This window comes from Nannobrachium achirus, assembly GCF_963921795.1.
Source record: "Nannobrachium achirus genome assembly, chromosome: 24".
NCBI classification, from domain to species: Eukaryota; Metazoa; Chordata; class Actinopteri; order Myctophiformes; family Myctophidae; genus Nannobrachium; species Nannobrachium achirus.
The window spans coordinates 43,516,438-43,533,757 of record NC_137831.1 but is presented as its reverse complement, the minus strand read 5'-3'; the positions used below and the strand labels follow the sequence as shown (position 1 = coordinate 43,533,757).

At 42.1% G+C, this 17,320-nt stretch overlaps 1 protein-coding gene and 1 long non-coding RNA gene across 3 annotated transcripts; one reads left to right on the top strand and one right to left on the bottom strand.

The window, feature by feature from the left end:
- Window positions 1-1,666: 1,666 nt before the first annotated feature.
- Window positions 1,667-4,347, top strand: LOC308280561. Its single transcript, XR_013961752.1, has 5 exons — window positions 1,667-1,815; window positions 2,327-2,492; window positions 2,760-2,894; window positions 4,017-4,094; window positions 4,187-4,347. It is a non-coding gene; the product is annotated as an uncharacterized lncRNA (long non-coding RNA).
- A 4,146-nt stretch (window positions 4,348-8,493) lies between these two features.
- Window positions 8,494-16,952, bottom strand: LOC308280554 (uncharacterized protein). Of its 2 annotated transcripts, XM_080720882.1 has the most exons (6): window positions 16,649-16,952; window positions 12,515-12,645; window positions 11,885-12,330; window positions 10,833-11,159; window positions 9,830-10,288; window positions 8,494-9,051 (listed from the first exon to the last, which is right to left on the bottom strand). In XM_080720882.1, the coding sequence occupies exons 5-6, from the start codon at window positions 10,136-10,138 to the stop codon at window positions 8,923-8,925; spliced, it is 438 nt and encodes a 145-aa protein (XP_080577008.1). In that variant the 5' UTR covers window positions 10,139-10,288; window positions 10,833-11,159; window positions 11,885-12,330; window positions 12,515-12,645; window positions 16,649-16,952; the 3' UTR covers window positions 8,494-8,922. The 2 variants fall into 2 exon arrangements, with proteins under 2 accessions (XP_080577008.1, XP_080577007.1); XM_080720881.1 differs by having other exon boundaries at window positions 11,885-12,645.
- Window positions 16,953-17,320: the final 368 nt, after the last annotated feature.

Below are 17,320 nucleotides of genomic sequence, written 5' to 3'. Positions count from 1 at the left end.
CCTAGTTCTCCTCCACTGCATCGTTGACATCAGAGGGACTCCCCCCGGCGCCCCCGGGCTTGGCGGCGGTCACGGTTGCGAAGGCACTCTACTCCCACCTGGTACATCAAGTTTCAGTTTCAGTTTATTTTTATTTATAGTGCAATCATCACCCCAAGGGGTCTCTGTGCACTTTACAACAATTCACAACAAGTCATTAAAAACAGTCAGGCAGAAACATCAAAAACAATGATACCGCAAAACATTAGTTGCAAAACAACAAAAACAATACAATAAAATAAAATGTGCTAGCATGCAATATAGTAACCATGCAAAACTGAGTAAATTGAGTACATCTAGGGAGAACCATAATGTAAAATAAAAAGATGAGTTTTCAGCCTATCAACCCGCCGGCACCGGCAGGGCAGTAACGGTTGCGACGGTACCCTACGACCATGTACATCAACTCGCCGAGGGTGAGGAGCAGGCAGAAGGCAGAGGCTACGAACATGATCCACAAGAAGATGGTCTTCTCTATGGGTCGTGAGGGGTAACACACCATGTTTTGGCAGGGGTCCACCGTGCAGGTGAAAGAGGGCAGCACCTCGAAGCCATAGAGGGCGTACTGGCCATAGAGGAAGGCCGCCTCTAAGGCTGCACTCTAAGGCTGCACGCAACAGCAGCTGGACACAGTAGGCCTTCATCAGGCCCTCAAGCATGATCCGTCGACAATCCGGCACCTGACCTGGATAATGCCAAGTTGTTTCATTCACCTTAATCGCAATCTGGTTGTGTGACGCTTTACATTAATGTTTAGAAAATGTGCTAAAAATGGTGATGCCAGGATTACAGTGGTAAAACCAGTGGAATCTCTGCTGAAATAAGCCACTTCTACTCAAGTTGAGAATGTACATCTTACTTGCTTTCGCCACGGGGTCCCTCATGCCGGCGATCTTGTGCATGACGTAAGCCAGGTACGCGATGCTGGGCCTAGTTCTCCTCCACTTCATCGTTGACATCAGGGTAGTTGGGGCGGTGGCGCCAACGGGGCCCAAGATAAATCCTCTCGCCGCAGGTGAGGAACAGGCAGAAGGTAGAGACAATGATCCACATGAAGATGGTCTTCTCCATGGGTCGTGGGATGAAACACCCGACCGTGTCTGGGCAGAGGTCGCGCTCGCCCAGGTAAATCAACTCGATGAGGGTGAGGAGCAGGCAGAGGGAAGAGACTATGTACATGATCAACAGGAAGATGGTCTTCTCCGTGGGTCGTGAGACAGTCGACAGTGCCTGGGCAGGGGTTGAGCTTGCAGGTGTACTTTGGCAGCACCTTGGAGCCATAGAGGATGCCCTGGACAATGAGGAAGGCCATCTCGAAGATTGCACGCCACAGCAGCTGGATCACGTAGGCCGTCATCAGGCCATCATGCTTGATCTGACGCCGATTCGACAACTGACCTGGATAATGCCACCAAGTTGTTTCATTCACCTTTATCGCAATCTGGTTGTGTGACGCTTTACATTAATGTTTAGAAAATGTGCTATATATGGCATATATAGCATTCAGAGATTGTGGAATAGTCGTCTGGCTACGCGAGACTAAGGCCTAGGTGACAATAAGCCATATTCACACCGCGGCCATATTGGATTTACGTCACGTCCTGGAGTAGCAAAGTTGCAACAACAACAATGGCTTGTTGCTGTGTGCCGGGCTGCAAGTCAGATAAACGTCGGGAATCTGACAAATTATTGTCGTTCCATCGTTTTCCAACTGACGACCAACTGAGGAGGCAATGGATAGCGAAGATCCGGAGGGATATTGGACCGAATTTCCAGGTAAAACACGATTTTGCTTAGCATTTGCCCCTGTTAGCGTTAGCCCCCCTGTTAGACACTGGAGCTGTTAGACTGGTCTAACGTCAACATTACATCCTGATCCTAGCCTAGATCCTAGCTGGCTTCCACATGTAAACAAGCTGAAATAACAACACACTTGGATGTATCATTTAAGAAGTAAAATCGACCAGATTCAACCAAGATTTCAATATAATGTTAAGAGCTTGGCCGCGGCTCACATCTCGAGGACAGATTAACTCGAGACAGCGTCAGTCGTCGTCCTGGTAACACGCTAAGGAGACGGTGCCACATCTGTAAAATATCACATGTATTTAAACATTCTGAAGAGCTTCTTGATGGATAGATTACACTTTGGAGCAAAAAGGGACGTTTGTTTTGTGCATGTTTGCTTCCATCGTTCATCACTCTGTCAAACGACCTCATCGGTTTAGTTTTATAAACGCTAATTCAGTAACGTTATATTATTTTATTCTGTTTAATGTTCATACAGATTACACCATACACAAAAGTGTGTTCAACGCACTTCAGCCCCGAGTGTTTTGATGCTGTGAAGACACGCGGACGCGGCTCACGCCTGCTTCCAGACAGTGTTCCCCATCTAATCAGTTTGCATGGACAAAACCCACCCGTGTCAGGAGAAGTATCACCAGAGTTTAGTAAGTGAATATTATAATAATATCTTGGTAGATACCGGTATTAGTAAAAAGGCAAGTTTAAATACTGTAAGTGTGAGCATTGATTAGGGTTTGTTTATACACATTCTTTGGGTTTGTTTATATACTCCTCTGTGTGTGTGTGTGTGTCTAATGCCTCTTTAACTATGACTGGCTACTGGTGGTAGCCTATTATATTTTACCTGTGTAGTATTCAGTTGATGCATTGTGTATTTATGTGTTGTGTTTTTTTGTCGATCTATCTATCAGTAAGGAGCGTGCTTGTGGAGAGACTCAGGATGAGAGACAAGAGGAGACTAACAAGGAGAATCTCTGTTCACCAGCTGTTTCTATGGGCCAAACAGACCTGTGTCAGGAGATGTGTCAACGTGTACTAAGAGTGGAGTAAGTCAGTGGTCTTCTACTATTTTCATTTCAAGGTCCATTATTTATTTGGCATTTGAGCCACGGACCACCATTAGATTATATTTAGTCTCTCAGACAACTATTTAGTTGTCTTTAGATAATATTATGTTCACAATTGATGTTGGTACCATAGGAGAGATACTGTAGTAACAAAATGTTTTCCACGTTCTCTAAATTCTGTAGACTTTTTGTAAATTAATACTGACGCTTAACAATAATTAACTCTTGAGAGTGTATACTCACAAGAGTTAAACATATATTAGGGTCCATTTGGTTACCAACTCCATAATTTAGCTGGGGACCATCTGGAACCCCCTCAAGGACCACTGGTGGAGAACCACTGGAGTAAGTGAATGTTAATAAGTAGGCTATCAATTAGGGGTGTAACAATAGACCTACATTTTAATAGCGATTGGATACATATCACGATACATGGTTGACAATACGATACATGGACGATATTGGTTCATTCATGGCGATACGATACGATTCGATTAAATGATTTAAAATCGATATAGTAACTATTTAGCAAAGAAATTAAATCTGTGTGAAAGGTGTGGATAGTGCAGGTTTTAAGGGAAACATGTATTATTATGGATATAAATAAGTAAACACAGTGATTATCTGCCAAATACATGGACATTGTATATTGACAAACCTGCACCTTGACATGAACCCAGAGATTACACACACTTATCGATAGAACAGTGTAGCTATATGGAAAGGAAAAGTAATTTAACCCCTCCTTTTAATTTTTTCTTCTTAAAAATGCTAAATACAATGAACAAGTAGGTAGTATCGATACAATCGATTTTTTGCACTGCCGATTCGATACGATACAAAATAAAATGATACGATTCGATTTTAGCTGTTTTCATTTCGATATACTTCGATTTTTTAAGTTAAAAACAATATTTCGATACAGTTACTATATCGTTACACCCCTACTATCAATACATTAGTAATAGCCATGTTTGTGCCTTGGTGCCAGGACCACTACCCTTGCCATCCGGGCCACCTATTATGTTATGTGCCCAATATCTGAAAATGAAACGGTTTGAAATACTGTGAGCATTAATGGGGGTTTGTTTATTTACACAGTGAGGAGCTTTCTGGGGGAGAGACAACACATGAGAGACAGGAGGCTGACAAGGAGAACGAGAATCTCATTCCAGCAGCGTAAGGAACTTTCAGATAGCATATTCACGTCTGCTTTTTACCTGATATGGTCACTGCATTTGAGTTCATGTTTTCTGATTTGTATCCTATAGTGGAGAGACGGATGTTCAGCCTGCAGCCCATCCTGACCATGACTATGCTCAGTCCCCTCTGCCGTTAGAAGAGCAGCTGGACGCAGCGCGGCAGGAGATTGAGCGCCTCACCCAGGAGAACACTATGCTTAAGGCCTCGCGCTTTGGTCTGCAAAGATTCCAGAATGATCCTATGCTTTTGAATTTCTACACTGGATTTCAGGTAAGCATTAGAAAACTAGAGGTTGTTTCTGTTGTTTAATGTTAATACATTTTACCGCTCATTGTGTAATATAATGGAACGGTGAGGTTACCTTATAAGACCTTTTAGGGTTTCCTACCTCACCCGCACAACATTTATACCCTCTCTTTAGAAAGATATTTGCACATAATGTGCAAATATTAATATCTGATGTGCAAATCGATAAACAAAAAAGATGCAGAGTTTGGGGTAAAATAATGCTCATTGAATAATGATGTAATATTTCAGAACCTCAGTGCATCACAAGTATGATAAACTTGAACTTGGCTTTATACTGTGGTAAAGAATCACTGCATCTTTCTTTTGTAGGATTATGACGTGTTAAAAGCAGTTTTCTTGTCCCTGGAGCCCACTGCACAGAGCATGCTGAGGTGGAACCAGGCTAATAAGCTGAAGCAGGACCAGGACATGCAGATGGGCTTTCGGACAGAGTGCTTGTCCTTGATTGACCAGTTTTTTCTTTTCCTTTGCCGTGTAAAAGAAGGGGCATTTGAGGAATCACTGGCAGAGCGTTTCAATGTGTCTCAGTCAACAGTTAGTAGAGTTTTAATAACTTGGACAAATTACCTATTTTTTATGTTTGGTTCATTAAATGTATGGCTCCACAGAACTGCTGTAAATAAACTAATGCCAGAGTGCTTTAAAGACAACTTTCCTAGAACAAGGGTTATCTTGGACTGTACGGAAATCTACATAGAGAGGGCTAGCTCTAAAGTAATAAACTCTGAAATGTATTCCAACTACAAGGGGAGAACAACCTTAAAGGGGTTAATAGGAGTGAGCCCCTCTGGACAAATTACATTTGTCAGCAATCTTTATGAGGGCTCAATTTCTGACAAGGAAATAACCAGACAGTCTGGAATATTGTCACTGCTTGAACCGGGAGACGAGGTAATGGCCGATAAGGGGTTTCTCATAAATGATCTGTTGTCACCTATTAATGTGGGGCTTGTTATGCCAGCGTTTCTCAGACAAAAGGGGCAACTCACCAAGGAGGAGGTCACCACCACTCAAAAATTTGCCAGGTTGAGAATACATGTTGAGCGAGCCATAGGGAGAATCAAGCAGTACCATATATTTGATGGAGTTCTTCCTCTCACACTCTTGGGGAGCATAAACCAGCTATGGTATGTGTGCGCCATGCTGACAAATTTCCAGGGCCCACTCTTTTAACCCATTTAGGCCTAAGTATGATTAGAAAAAATCATTAACCCATTTAGAACGGGTACACATTTTGTGTATCATTTCATGCTGTGCCGCGCTGCGAGCTTGTAGATCTGCTATTTTTGAAAAATCGTGAAAATTTGAATTTTGACACGATTCTATAAGTGTCTTTTGAATCCTTCTAAGATTTTTTGAAAAACCCATGTTTCTATGTCCGCAATCTGGCCAGCCATCGTCAAAGAAAAGCTCCTTTTCACTTAACTGGAGCTCAGTCTGTTCTTGAGAGACTACTATGTCAGTGGTTCTCAAACCTTTTCATGTGAAGGACCCCCAAAATGATATGTATTTGGCCAGGGACCACCCAGACGCAAAATTTGAGTTACAAACGTTCGCTTTGAAAATACATACATTCAAAGATTTCCACACATTTTCGACTTTTTCAAAAATAGCAGATCTACAAGGTCGCAGCGCGGCACTCGGTGCCGCGCTGTGAGCTTGTATATCTGCTATTTTTCACTGGTTAAAGCATTCAATCATTTCTAGGCCTAAATGGGTTCAAATCCGATTTAAAAATTACCTTGTTTTTCTGGATAAATATTAAACAGCCTCTGTAGCAGCTGGAAACAAAATTTTCTTGACATGATTTTATTTATAAAAAGAGAAAGACCCTTATATGGAGCAGAATTAAACATGTTCCTTTGCTAATTATTGGGACATTGACATAATTGTGAAGCCCTGTAGGAAATGAAAAAAATGAATGACTTCATGATTTCAAAAGATCTGACCTTTGGACACTGCACTATTAGGTTGTGTTAGTAGTTTTCTTTTAGTATTTCTGCCTGTGTTTGACATGATGTAGAGATACTTGTTGCACTAACTAGCATTGACTGTTATGGTCACTTTGATTTGGGCACTGTATTATTTTTTGATAGTCGTGCTTTAAGACACTTTATGTATATTTATTATTTGTTCCCTTTCCTGTTGTACCTTGCTCTTACTGTACTTACTGTACTCTGTTCTTGTTTTTTTCTTTTTATCTTTTTCATAATTCTCTGTAACTTTGTAAATAACCTTATACTGCTGTGCTGCCTCTGGGCAACAGATTTTCCCCCTTGGGATAATAAAGGTATCTATCTATCTATCTACACCTGTTTCTGTAAGCCTACCACTTAAAATGAATTTAGTGCATTTTAGTAAGTGGTTAATACTTCCCTCTGCTGGTCAGAATGAAAAACAACTATCACCCTCATCATTCTCTCTATCCCCCCTCATTCATGCTACACCATGTGTAGATTTGCCAATTCACCATGATGACAGCTGCATGCGTGCATTTGATTATTATGACGATGCAAGATTTCTGATCTGTGTGTGTACAAACAAGGAAAGTATGGAGGTGTTGACACCTCCTCTCGATGGGAAATGACATGTACTGGTCTGGTACACGCATCCTTTATGAGTGTATGGTGTCAGGGCAGAGAGAGTAGTTTGAAAGTAGCGTAATTGGTGTTAAAGACAAAGGGAAACATGTGGGTCTCTACAGCATGATATGGCTGTAGCTTACACCGATTCTACAGCAGAGCAGACAGACAGACAGAGGTAGTAATCCTATTATTATCATAAAGCAATCTAAAATGTTTAAGTGTGCTTGCTGCTGAAAGCTCCCAGGTAAAAAGTACTCCAGCCTGCATAAATGCAGACCATTTAGCAACAGATTGTGGTGGTACTGGGCAGCTCCTGCTTATGAATGTGAAACAGGACATCAGCTGACCTCCTGTTATTTCATATGTATATATCCTAACCCCACCTGTAGGCCCTGAGCCTGGCTAAGAAGAAGATTGATGAGCCAATAGTGGCTGAGCAGCACAAGAGAGAGGCCTGGAATTTCATCATTTTAGGGGCAAGGCCACTTGGCCTTTGGTGTTGGCATTTTTTGAGGGAACAAAGGCCAAATGCCAGGGCAGGAAGGCATTCAAATAATGTTAGTCCACTGAAATAAATTGTTGAATTTAAGGGTTAGGGATTATAACCTAATCTGCAGTGAAATAGATGATAGATGATGGTATTTATAAATGAAATATGAAATTAAAATGTTTTTTATTTTATTTTTTTATAGCAGATCTACCATCTAATTGGAGAAGAAAAGCTTCTCTAACTTTGTCTCGAGACAAACAAAACGTCCAAGTGGATGGGCCAAGCCATCACCCATGGGAAGCTGATTAATCTTACCAATTAGTCAATGTATAAGTTGGCAATGCATGTTTTACCTTAGCCAACTTTCTGTTTTGTAAATGACAAAGAAAATCTGAAATTACAACTCCCTGGTAAAAGCTACTTTGTCTCGAGACACTGTAAAACAAAACGTCCAGGAGGATGTGAAAAACCATCACCCATGGGGAGCTGAATAATCTTCCCAATAGTCAATGTATAAGTTAGCAATGCATGTTTTACCTTAGTTAAGTTTCTGTATTGTGAAAGAAAATCAGAAATCACACATTCTTGAAAAACCAGAAAGGAAGGACGATGGAACAAGAACTGCAAGGGTTTGAACTTTTATTTCTTTCAACCACACAAATTAAATGCATTTGAACAAAAAAAAGAATGTGGGAGGGAAGCTGAGGGAAGCTGTCCTTGGACGATGACCCATGTGAAGGGGGGCAGTGGCGTCAGTTCAGCAAAAGCTAGGGTATGGCAAAGATGGGAGTCCTCATGGAAAAGAGGCATTACATTTTGTATAACACGGTTCTATTGTGAAAATAGCAGATCTACATGCTCGAGCATGTAGATCGGCTATTTTCACAATAGTTTTTTACCCAGGTTTCTACGGTTTCTTGGGCTGGATATGGCAGCCTGGAACAGTTGTTCAAGTGCAGCTAAACATGGCATGTTAGTAAACGTGCCACAATTATCAATAATGCATTGCACCTGTGCAGCTGACTTGCGGAACCTGGGAATATAGGCTACCATTTTGTCAAGATGGGGAGAATACAAGTGTGGAGAATATAATTATAATACCTTGTTAAAGTGACCATTTTGTTACATTTTGCATTTGTAGTTATTTTACTGTAATTTAACAACATAATAACCAGCACAGATAGACAAAGAGACATTCATGGATTTATATTTTAAAGTAACTTGTATTCTCCCCCCTGGACCCAGGGTATGGCAGCTGCATACCACTGCCATACCCAATTGACGCCCCTGAAGGGGGGAGGCTCTCTAAATGAAGGGGGTCACCAGCTGGATTTCTGTGCCTTGGACTTCAACGTGGACTATATTATAGGGCGTGTGGGGCAGGCCATGGCCAACGGCTTCATCCCACAGGTCCGAGCTTCTAGTGAGACAAAATGTCACTGGTGTGTACAGCGCCTGGGGGCGCGCCTCTCGCGGGCTCTCTCCTTGGCGTGGGCCAGTGACAGGTCGTCGGTGGCCTTTGGAGACAGTTCAGGCTCAGGAAGAGGTCCTAGGATGGAAAAAGTCAATTCATTAGCACTTTGTTTTGTCACAATCGTGACATGAGATTTCAGACGGTCAGCACTCGACCGTCATCCAAAAGGACCTGCAGGATGTCGCCTTGGCCAGCCATGGTCTCCCACACGCCCACCACTTGGGCCCGTTGGCCATCTGCTTTCTGCAAGACATCTCTGTCTTTACCTCTCTCTTATTTTATTTTTTAAAGCACCTATGTTAAAGGATTTACAAGAAAACGTCCAGAAAATATGACTTGATAAAAGGCCCAAGTTTGCTCTTCGTTAGAGGTGCAGTCTTGCAGTTTGTTTTGTTTTCCATTTCCCAATTGTTTCCACCTTACCACGTACGTAGGGGACTGCCCATAAGTCCTACATCTCATTAGTCCTACATCTCATTAGTCCTAACTTAGTTAGGGTTAGGTTTAGGCATAGTTTTACTGATGTTAGGGTTAGGTTTAGACACTTTTACTGAGGTTAGGGTTAGGTTTAGGTTTAGGCATAATATTTGAGTTTAACATCACCAGATTCTGACTATTGGGATGTAGGAACAATGAGATGTCGGTCCAATGCCATGGCACCGTACTACTAGACTAGTCTCATGGTGCGAGATGACGCACCACTTCAAATAAATGCCAGCACTCCGAGCATTCTTCAGCGTGATGTAAACGTGTAAATTGCCTGCATGGTTTCCAGGCCTTTTGGGGGCAATGACAATTACATCTCATAATCACGGAGAAGTAGAATAAAACAAGACTGGTGGGCTGGCTGTACCTGCGACTCTGTAATGCCTCTCTCTGGTTGGCTGGCCCGGCTCCGGGGGAGGAGGGGCATAATTCCTGCCCGAGGGCCCCGCCTCGTGCCTGGGTTCAACGGCCTGGGGACCTCGTCGTCCAGGCCGCCGTTCGCCACCGAGTCAGATCCCGCCGCGGGGGAGGGAGGGGGAGGAGGGGTCTGGATGACGTCCGGCTCGGGGGTCTCGGGGTCATCGTTGCCGGCGGGCGCGGCAGGCTGGAGGAACTCGGGGTCTCCGTGCTGCAGGATGTCGCCTTGGCCAGCCATGGTCCCCAACACGCCCACCATTTAAGCCGGACTTACTCTTACACATTTTCTGGCACCTAGTGCATTTCAAGTACTTTTTTTTGGAACAGGAACGATAATGGCTATATAGCCCGATCGGCGATTTGCACTTCCTATGGTGCACACATACACATGGATCTGGTCATCTTGTCTCTAAGGAACAAACAACAATCAATCAATCAATCAATCAATCAATCAATCAATCAATCAACCAATGTATGAGAGTTTAAAGGTGAAGCCCTGGTTTGGTAGACTAATGGTCCCAATTGTAGATTATTCCTTCTAAAGTACGTACGTAGGGGACTGCCCATAAGTCAGAAATCTCATTAGTCCTACATCTCATTAGTCCTAATTTAGTTAGGGTTAGGTTTAGGCATACTTTTACTGAGGTTAGGTTTAGGTTTAGGCATAATATTTGAGGTTAACATCACCAGATTCTGACTAATGGGATGTAGGAACAATGAGATGTCGGTCCAATGCCATGGCACCGTACTACTAGACTAGTCTCATGGTGCGAGATGACACACCACTTTTGTAAATTACAAGACAAATAAATGCCAGCACTCCGAGCATTCTTCAGCGTGATGTAAACGTGTAAATTGCCTGCATGGTTTCCAGGCCTTTTTGGGGGCGATGACAATCACATCTCATAATCACGGAGAAGTAGAATAAAACAAGACTGGTGGGCTGGCTGTACCTGCGACTCTGTAATGCCTCTCTCTGGTTGGTTGGTTGGTTGGCTGGCCGGCTCCGGGGGAGGAGAGGCATCGAGGGCCCCGACTCGTGCCTGGGTTCGGGGGTCAACGGCCTGGGGACCTCGTCGTCCAGGCCGCCGTTCGCCACCGAGTCGGATCCCGCCGCGGGGGAGGGAGGGGGAGGAGGGGTCTGGATGACGTCCGGCTCGGGGGTCTTGGGGACATCGTTGCCGGCGGGCGCAGCAGGCTGGAGGAACTCGGGGTCTCCGTGCTGCAGGATGTCGCCTTGGCCAGCCATGGTCCCCAACAAAAGTACAATAAATAATACCCTGTTGATTGGTAAGATAGAATTAGATTAATTAATTCTAAAATAAAGACATCCAATGCACTCTAATGGCGGGGGTGAAAAGTTAAAGGCCTTTATTATTAAACAGGGCTTTTTCAAATTGAAAATGTCAAAGACAAGTAAAAAAGAAAATAATTGGTTGGTTTGCAAAAACATCAAGAGGTCATTTGAGGTCACAACAGTCTGCAGTGTCTCCACCTACTGCAAGCCTAAATCCAGCATAGAGGTGTTGTGTGAAAGTGGTGTGGACTGTGTGGATGAGAGTCATGGGGTGCGTTTACATGCACAGATGTATTCCACTTATATTCGGAATGACTGCTCATTCAGAATAGAAATGCTCATATAAACGTTTAGGAATGGCCATTCCGGTCTGACCGGAATGAATTTTCATTCTGGTCTGAAGGGGTGGTATATGCCGTTTCAATCGGGATACATTTGTCATATAAACGCTCCATTCTGAATGAACTGCTGTCTGGAATAAATGAAGTATGTTGCACTGAGTACCCCCACACACCCCACCCTTCTCCGACCTGAAGTATACTGAAGTATACATGCCCACAGTTCTATTCCGAATGAATCCTTTGGTCATGTAAACGACTGTGGAATGAGGGATACTTGTATTCAGGTCCCATGTAAACATTTGGGTATGTAGCTCTATTCAGAATAAGTTCATTCTGAATGCCATTCTGAATGAGCATATAAACGCACCCATGAGTCAGAGACACTGTAGAAGGACAGTACACCTGCACTGTGATCCAGGTACACTCCTACTCTGGAGGACGGCACACCACCTGCTGGGAGTGGGAGTTTAGTTTCAATGCCTCTGTGTCTGAAAACATAACCTCCAGAAGAAGTAGAAAGCAATGATTCCTGATGGACCCCTCCCCGACATATTTTCACAATAGAACCGCGTTATACAAAATGTAATGCCTCAACTCTGTCAGGGAGTGGGGGTCTCCAGTTAAAGTATGATTATTTTGGGGGGTCGTGGCGGAGAACCACTGACTTGACACACACTCACTCACGTGCTGCTGTTGTTGTAGGCTTCCTCAGTTCCCAGGGCCCAGGGCACTGAGGAAGCCCAGCGCAGAGCGCTGCTCCTCAGTTAAGGGACATCTCTCCAGCAGGTCAGGTCCCTTAACTGACGCTCCTAGCTGGAGCCACAAACAAACAAACAAACCCACAGAAACATTATTAGTGATTAATATTATTTTGGTCAACTGCCAGTTCTAACTCAATTTTTCTTTCCCTCCTCCAGAATTGGCAATAGTACTGGGACAATCGACAGAAAACCATTTAGATTTTAATATGACACAGAAGCTTTAATAATTAATATACCAACTAGCTTTGCATGCTCAGCCTCAGCCTTCTGCCGCAGTTGGATATCCAGGCCCAGGCTTCTCCATGCAGGATGTCGCCTTGGCCAGCCATGGTCCCCAACACACCCACCGTTAGGGCCTTTTGGCCATCTGCAAGACAGGAGAGAAAAAAAAAAAACTTTAGTAAACAGCCCAAGCTTCTTCTGAAGTGCCATTACCAAAGACCTTTTGGTCTGTATTCATGAGTTTGGAATGTAGTCCTACACGCGACCGAGTATTTCCCGGTGAATCTGTGCGCAAAGGTGGGGGCTTGGGAGTGTGGGGGACACGAACCACTGACTATTGCTGATGATGGAGAGGTTATATAGCTTAGCTTTTATGTATTATGTTATGTAATGTAATCTTGCCGATTTAGTAAGAGACTCGTCGCAAATTGCAAGATATTTAAAAGTTATTTGGGGCCATGATGATATCCTTTCTTCCCACAACAAGGATTTATATTGTCTGTGTTATTGTTTACAACCACAATTATTCACGTGTGGCAAGATCGCGGTTCACTAGTTTTTAGTAGGCTATAGACTCGAGGTGGGTGAAGCCTTTTCAGAAGTTAATTTAATGTTTTCCTTTATCCTCATCTAATCTTGCGCTAATGCACGCAACTGTTTTTGCCATGTTTTAAGGCCGTGTATGCTTTTCAGAAGTTAATTTAATGTTTTCCATTAAATGATTTCCTTTATCGTCATCCTCCGCTAATGCACGCAACTGTTTTCGCCAGGTTTTAAGGTCTTATTTTAGTTGTTTCTCATAAGCTCGCAACCCTCCTTGCCCATCGGCCCCCACCTTTGCGCACAGATTCACCGGGAAATACTCGGTCGCGTCCTACACTGGCCATGTTGCAGAAGCCAGAGCCTATGCTCCGCCCCTCCCCTTCTCTCTCTCTCTTTCACACACACACAGATTCGCTCTCTTTCTCTCTCTCGCTCACCTTGGATAGATATTGAAGACTTCACATATATAGCCTACTAACCTTTCTTTGTATAACCATGCTTTTTCTGTTGTCATCTCGAACTAATCCACAGGGCTGTGCGTTGTTTGTTTGCTATTAGATTAGCTGTTAGGGATCGCTCGTGGATGTTTCCACCGTTGGTTACATTAACCTTAACCTACTGTTAAGTGCGAAAACAGCGGTGGCTTTAAGTGCCCAAAATGCAATCACTCAGACACTCTTCCCATTTACTGGGAGTCTCTCTCTCTCTCTCTTATGTTGGTGTCTTAAATGCTTGTGTAAACCACATAAGCAGAGTGCTTTACACTCTTTAAATGTGCAATTAAGAAGGTTAAGGCATTTAGAATTATTTGACATCTTTATAATTAACTACAGCACCAGTGCCCCCTCTTTGTGTCATTATTCAGTTCATCATTTTAGTTTGTGGAATATTATATTATCACAGTTGTGTATATTCCTCTTCTTGTGCATGCAATTCTATGATGGGTGTAAATTCAATTGTGAGGTTACTAAAATGAACCGAACCCGTATACCGAACTGAATGGCCATGTCCCGAACCGAAAAGCCCATACCAAATTAATGGAATTTCTTTCTTTTTTGGGTGTGGCCACAACTCTTTCTGTACGCTTTTTTTTTTAAAGAAGTTTTTCCTGGTATAATCATAATACCATGTTTTAGGCACCCCATCTTTAAAATAATCTGAACATTTTGGAAATATTAAAGATTATTATTATTTTACTGTACCAAAACCGTGAAACAAAAAACTATATACGAACCGAACTGTGGGCTGACTGAACCGTTGCACCCCTAGAGGTCATTGTACAATTGTTGTATTGTTACCTCACAATACATATCCATCATGTGTTCTAATGTTTTTTTCCTTTTTTTTTGTGAAGGCTGTACTAGTAGCATACAGTAAAAATGCGTAAATAAATCCAGAAATAGAGATCCTTTGCAACCATATGAATAATTATATAACTGGTATGTCTAACTAATTGGAATATATCTTTAAACCATTTTCAGCTTGTAAAAACAATAGTTATTTGACCTGTTAATACGGATTGCTTTAATTTCTCTCCATTACTATTCTGTCCATTGAAGTTGACATGAAACCAGTCGCGGACAGTTCATGCCATCCCTTCTTACTGTGTTATAGGCAACATAATTATTTATCATGATGGATATACTGTACTTCTACAGTAGGCCTACTTCACTATATCTCTACCTTTGCTCTGTTCAGAGGATTATTTGTGTTTGATGTTTTCACTTTGTGGAGAGAAAAGATACTACATCTCAGAGGTCACTACAATTATTAGAACATTTTAATGTGTTCTGTCGGGTTAAATAAAATGTTATTGGCACTGTGTCATTATTGGCCATTAAAGTTTAGCCTATTAACCTATAGACCTGAAATAGGACCACAATGGAAACAAGCCCTTAGGGATTTTTATGTTATCCTTTTATGCTCCATTTCATAATAGTAACACTATATGCAAATGTTTAAAGTATTCCATCAAATGCATGCTGGCAGTGAAGTAAAACTGCCTGAACTCTTGAGTCACCACTAGAGGGAAGTGTTGACCTAAAGGTGAGTTTATTTTCCACTCCAACCAGAGAGGAAACCCCACCACATTTTACTTGGGTTAGGGTTACACCACATGTGCCAAATGTTGCTGCTTATAACCCCACGTTTTGAGACAATCTTTTAATCTGCTTTGATATGCCAAGCCTCTGCTGAATTTGAAATGCAGGGCTAGTTAAGTTACTGGTAAATGAGGCACAGCTGAGCTGACAAATGCAGATGTAACATAAATTGAATTCAAAACATGGTTGTTAGCTTTTGCTGTAGTTCAGTTACTTAGAACCAATGCTGTAAGTATCTTAGTACATTTACAAGTAATGTTTCCAAGTTAGTTATTAGTACTTTACTTGAGTATTTCCAATATAGCCTATATTTTTTTGATTTCGACTCCACTACGTCTCAATCCAAATAGGCTATTGTTCTTTTACTCCACTACATGTAATTAAACATTTTAATTAAACATTTTAATTACTAGTTGTTTGCAAATATAATATTTTGAAACCTACCTAAACCACTTCAGCCCCATTTTATACCAGGGCCATTTGAAAATAGCAGATGTACAAGCTCACAAAGCATCGCGAGCTTGTAGATTGATTATTTTTATTAGACAAAAATGGAGAATGGTACAAGTATAGTGTGTGCCAGCGGCTACGTCATTGTAGTCCTTAGCGGCCATTTCTTGTGACAAAACACAGGTGTTTCAATTGTTTGATTGCATAGAACTAATGCTATAGTCTAATCAGAACACCTGTGTAATGCTGCATTCACACTACAGATATATAGTTTAACGTTTTGCTTGCTTGGTCAATGTAATCTCAATGGAAACCAGCTTTAAAGATACAGGACACACACGGAACAAAGCTTTGAAAGCTTTAAAGCTGGTTTCCATTGAGATAACATTGACCAAGCAAGCAAAACGTTCAACTATATATCTGCAGTGTGAATGCAGGAGGCTGTGTTGTCACAAGAAATGGCCGCTCTTAGAAAGTCTACATTTGGCACACCCCATCAACACAATTGAAAATGAAATAGTAGTAGGCCTACAGTAAAAGTACAGTTAACACCCTGCCTAAAAGGAACATCCCAAATGACACCTTTTACGGTCTGTTTTACATTGGAAGCCCTCGGTATTTAATTCATGGGCACAATAGCAAGCAAAGAAAAACATTTTATGTAATGTTTAGTCCATTCTCTTGGTGATCTAACCCAGAGAATTAGCCTAGAATTATTGAATGCTTTAACCAGTGAAAAATAGCAGATATACAAGCTCACAGCGCGGCAGCTGCGAGCTTGTAGATCTGCTATTTTTGAAAAAAAGTCGTGAAAATGTGTGAAAATCTTTGAATATATGAATTTTCAAAGCTAACGTTTCAACTCTGGACATTATAATCCGTTAATTTCTGGGGCTCAGAAAGTAAACTCAAATACCTGCATCTGATGAACACTTTGATTTTATTCTCCTCCTCTCGCCTCAGTTGCCGTACGTAATTAGAAGCCATGTTTGCCTAAACCAACCGAAACAAACGGTCACTTTAAAACGTTTTAAAAGGCTAAAAACACAATACCCCTTTCCACCGAGGAATCCTTGAAGAGAATATCCACCGTAAAGACACGTCTGTGAAGTCTTCACTTGAGTTTGCAGACATGAGCAGACCAACATGTCCACCAATAATAAGGTCCAGAATCCAGAGACAAGTGCCAGAGCTGACCAGCTGACAATGAACGCGAGAGCCATTTCAGTTGCAAGTGATATTCGCCAGGGTAGTTTAACACAAATATAGAAATATGTCCTTGTGTTAGGGCATTCACCAAATATTCGAATATTCAAATATCAAAGTCACTGTTGACTTCTTTCTTCAAAGAAACACTTGTGGTTTAAATCCAAACAACGGTTTTATTCCAATAAACGAGTCAGGCACGGGAGGCACTTGTGTGTGGACTACAGCCAGCTAAACACATACACATGTATAGGATCACGTTCTGTCTCGCGGTACTACCGCAAGTACGGCAACACTATATGACCAAAACAGTTAAGGAACACAACTGTCTACATCCCCCTTTTTAAGCTCTGCTCTTCAATCAACATTTCTTGTAGTATTCTAAACTTAACATCTTCTGGTTGCATGTGAAAATCAATCAACACTTTTGGCAGTATTCAAAACAACATCTTCTGGTTGTATGAAAAATAACAAACACGTAGAGTAAATACAATTGTTACCAGAAAACCTTTTCCACCC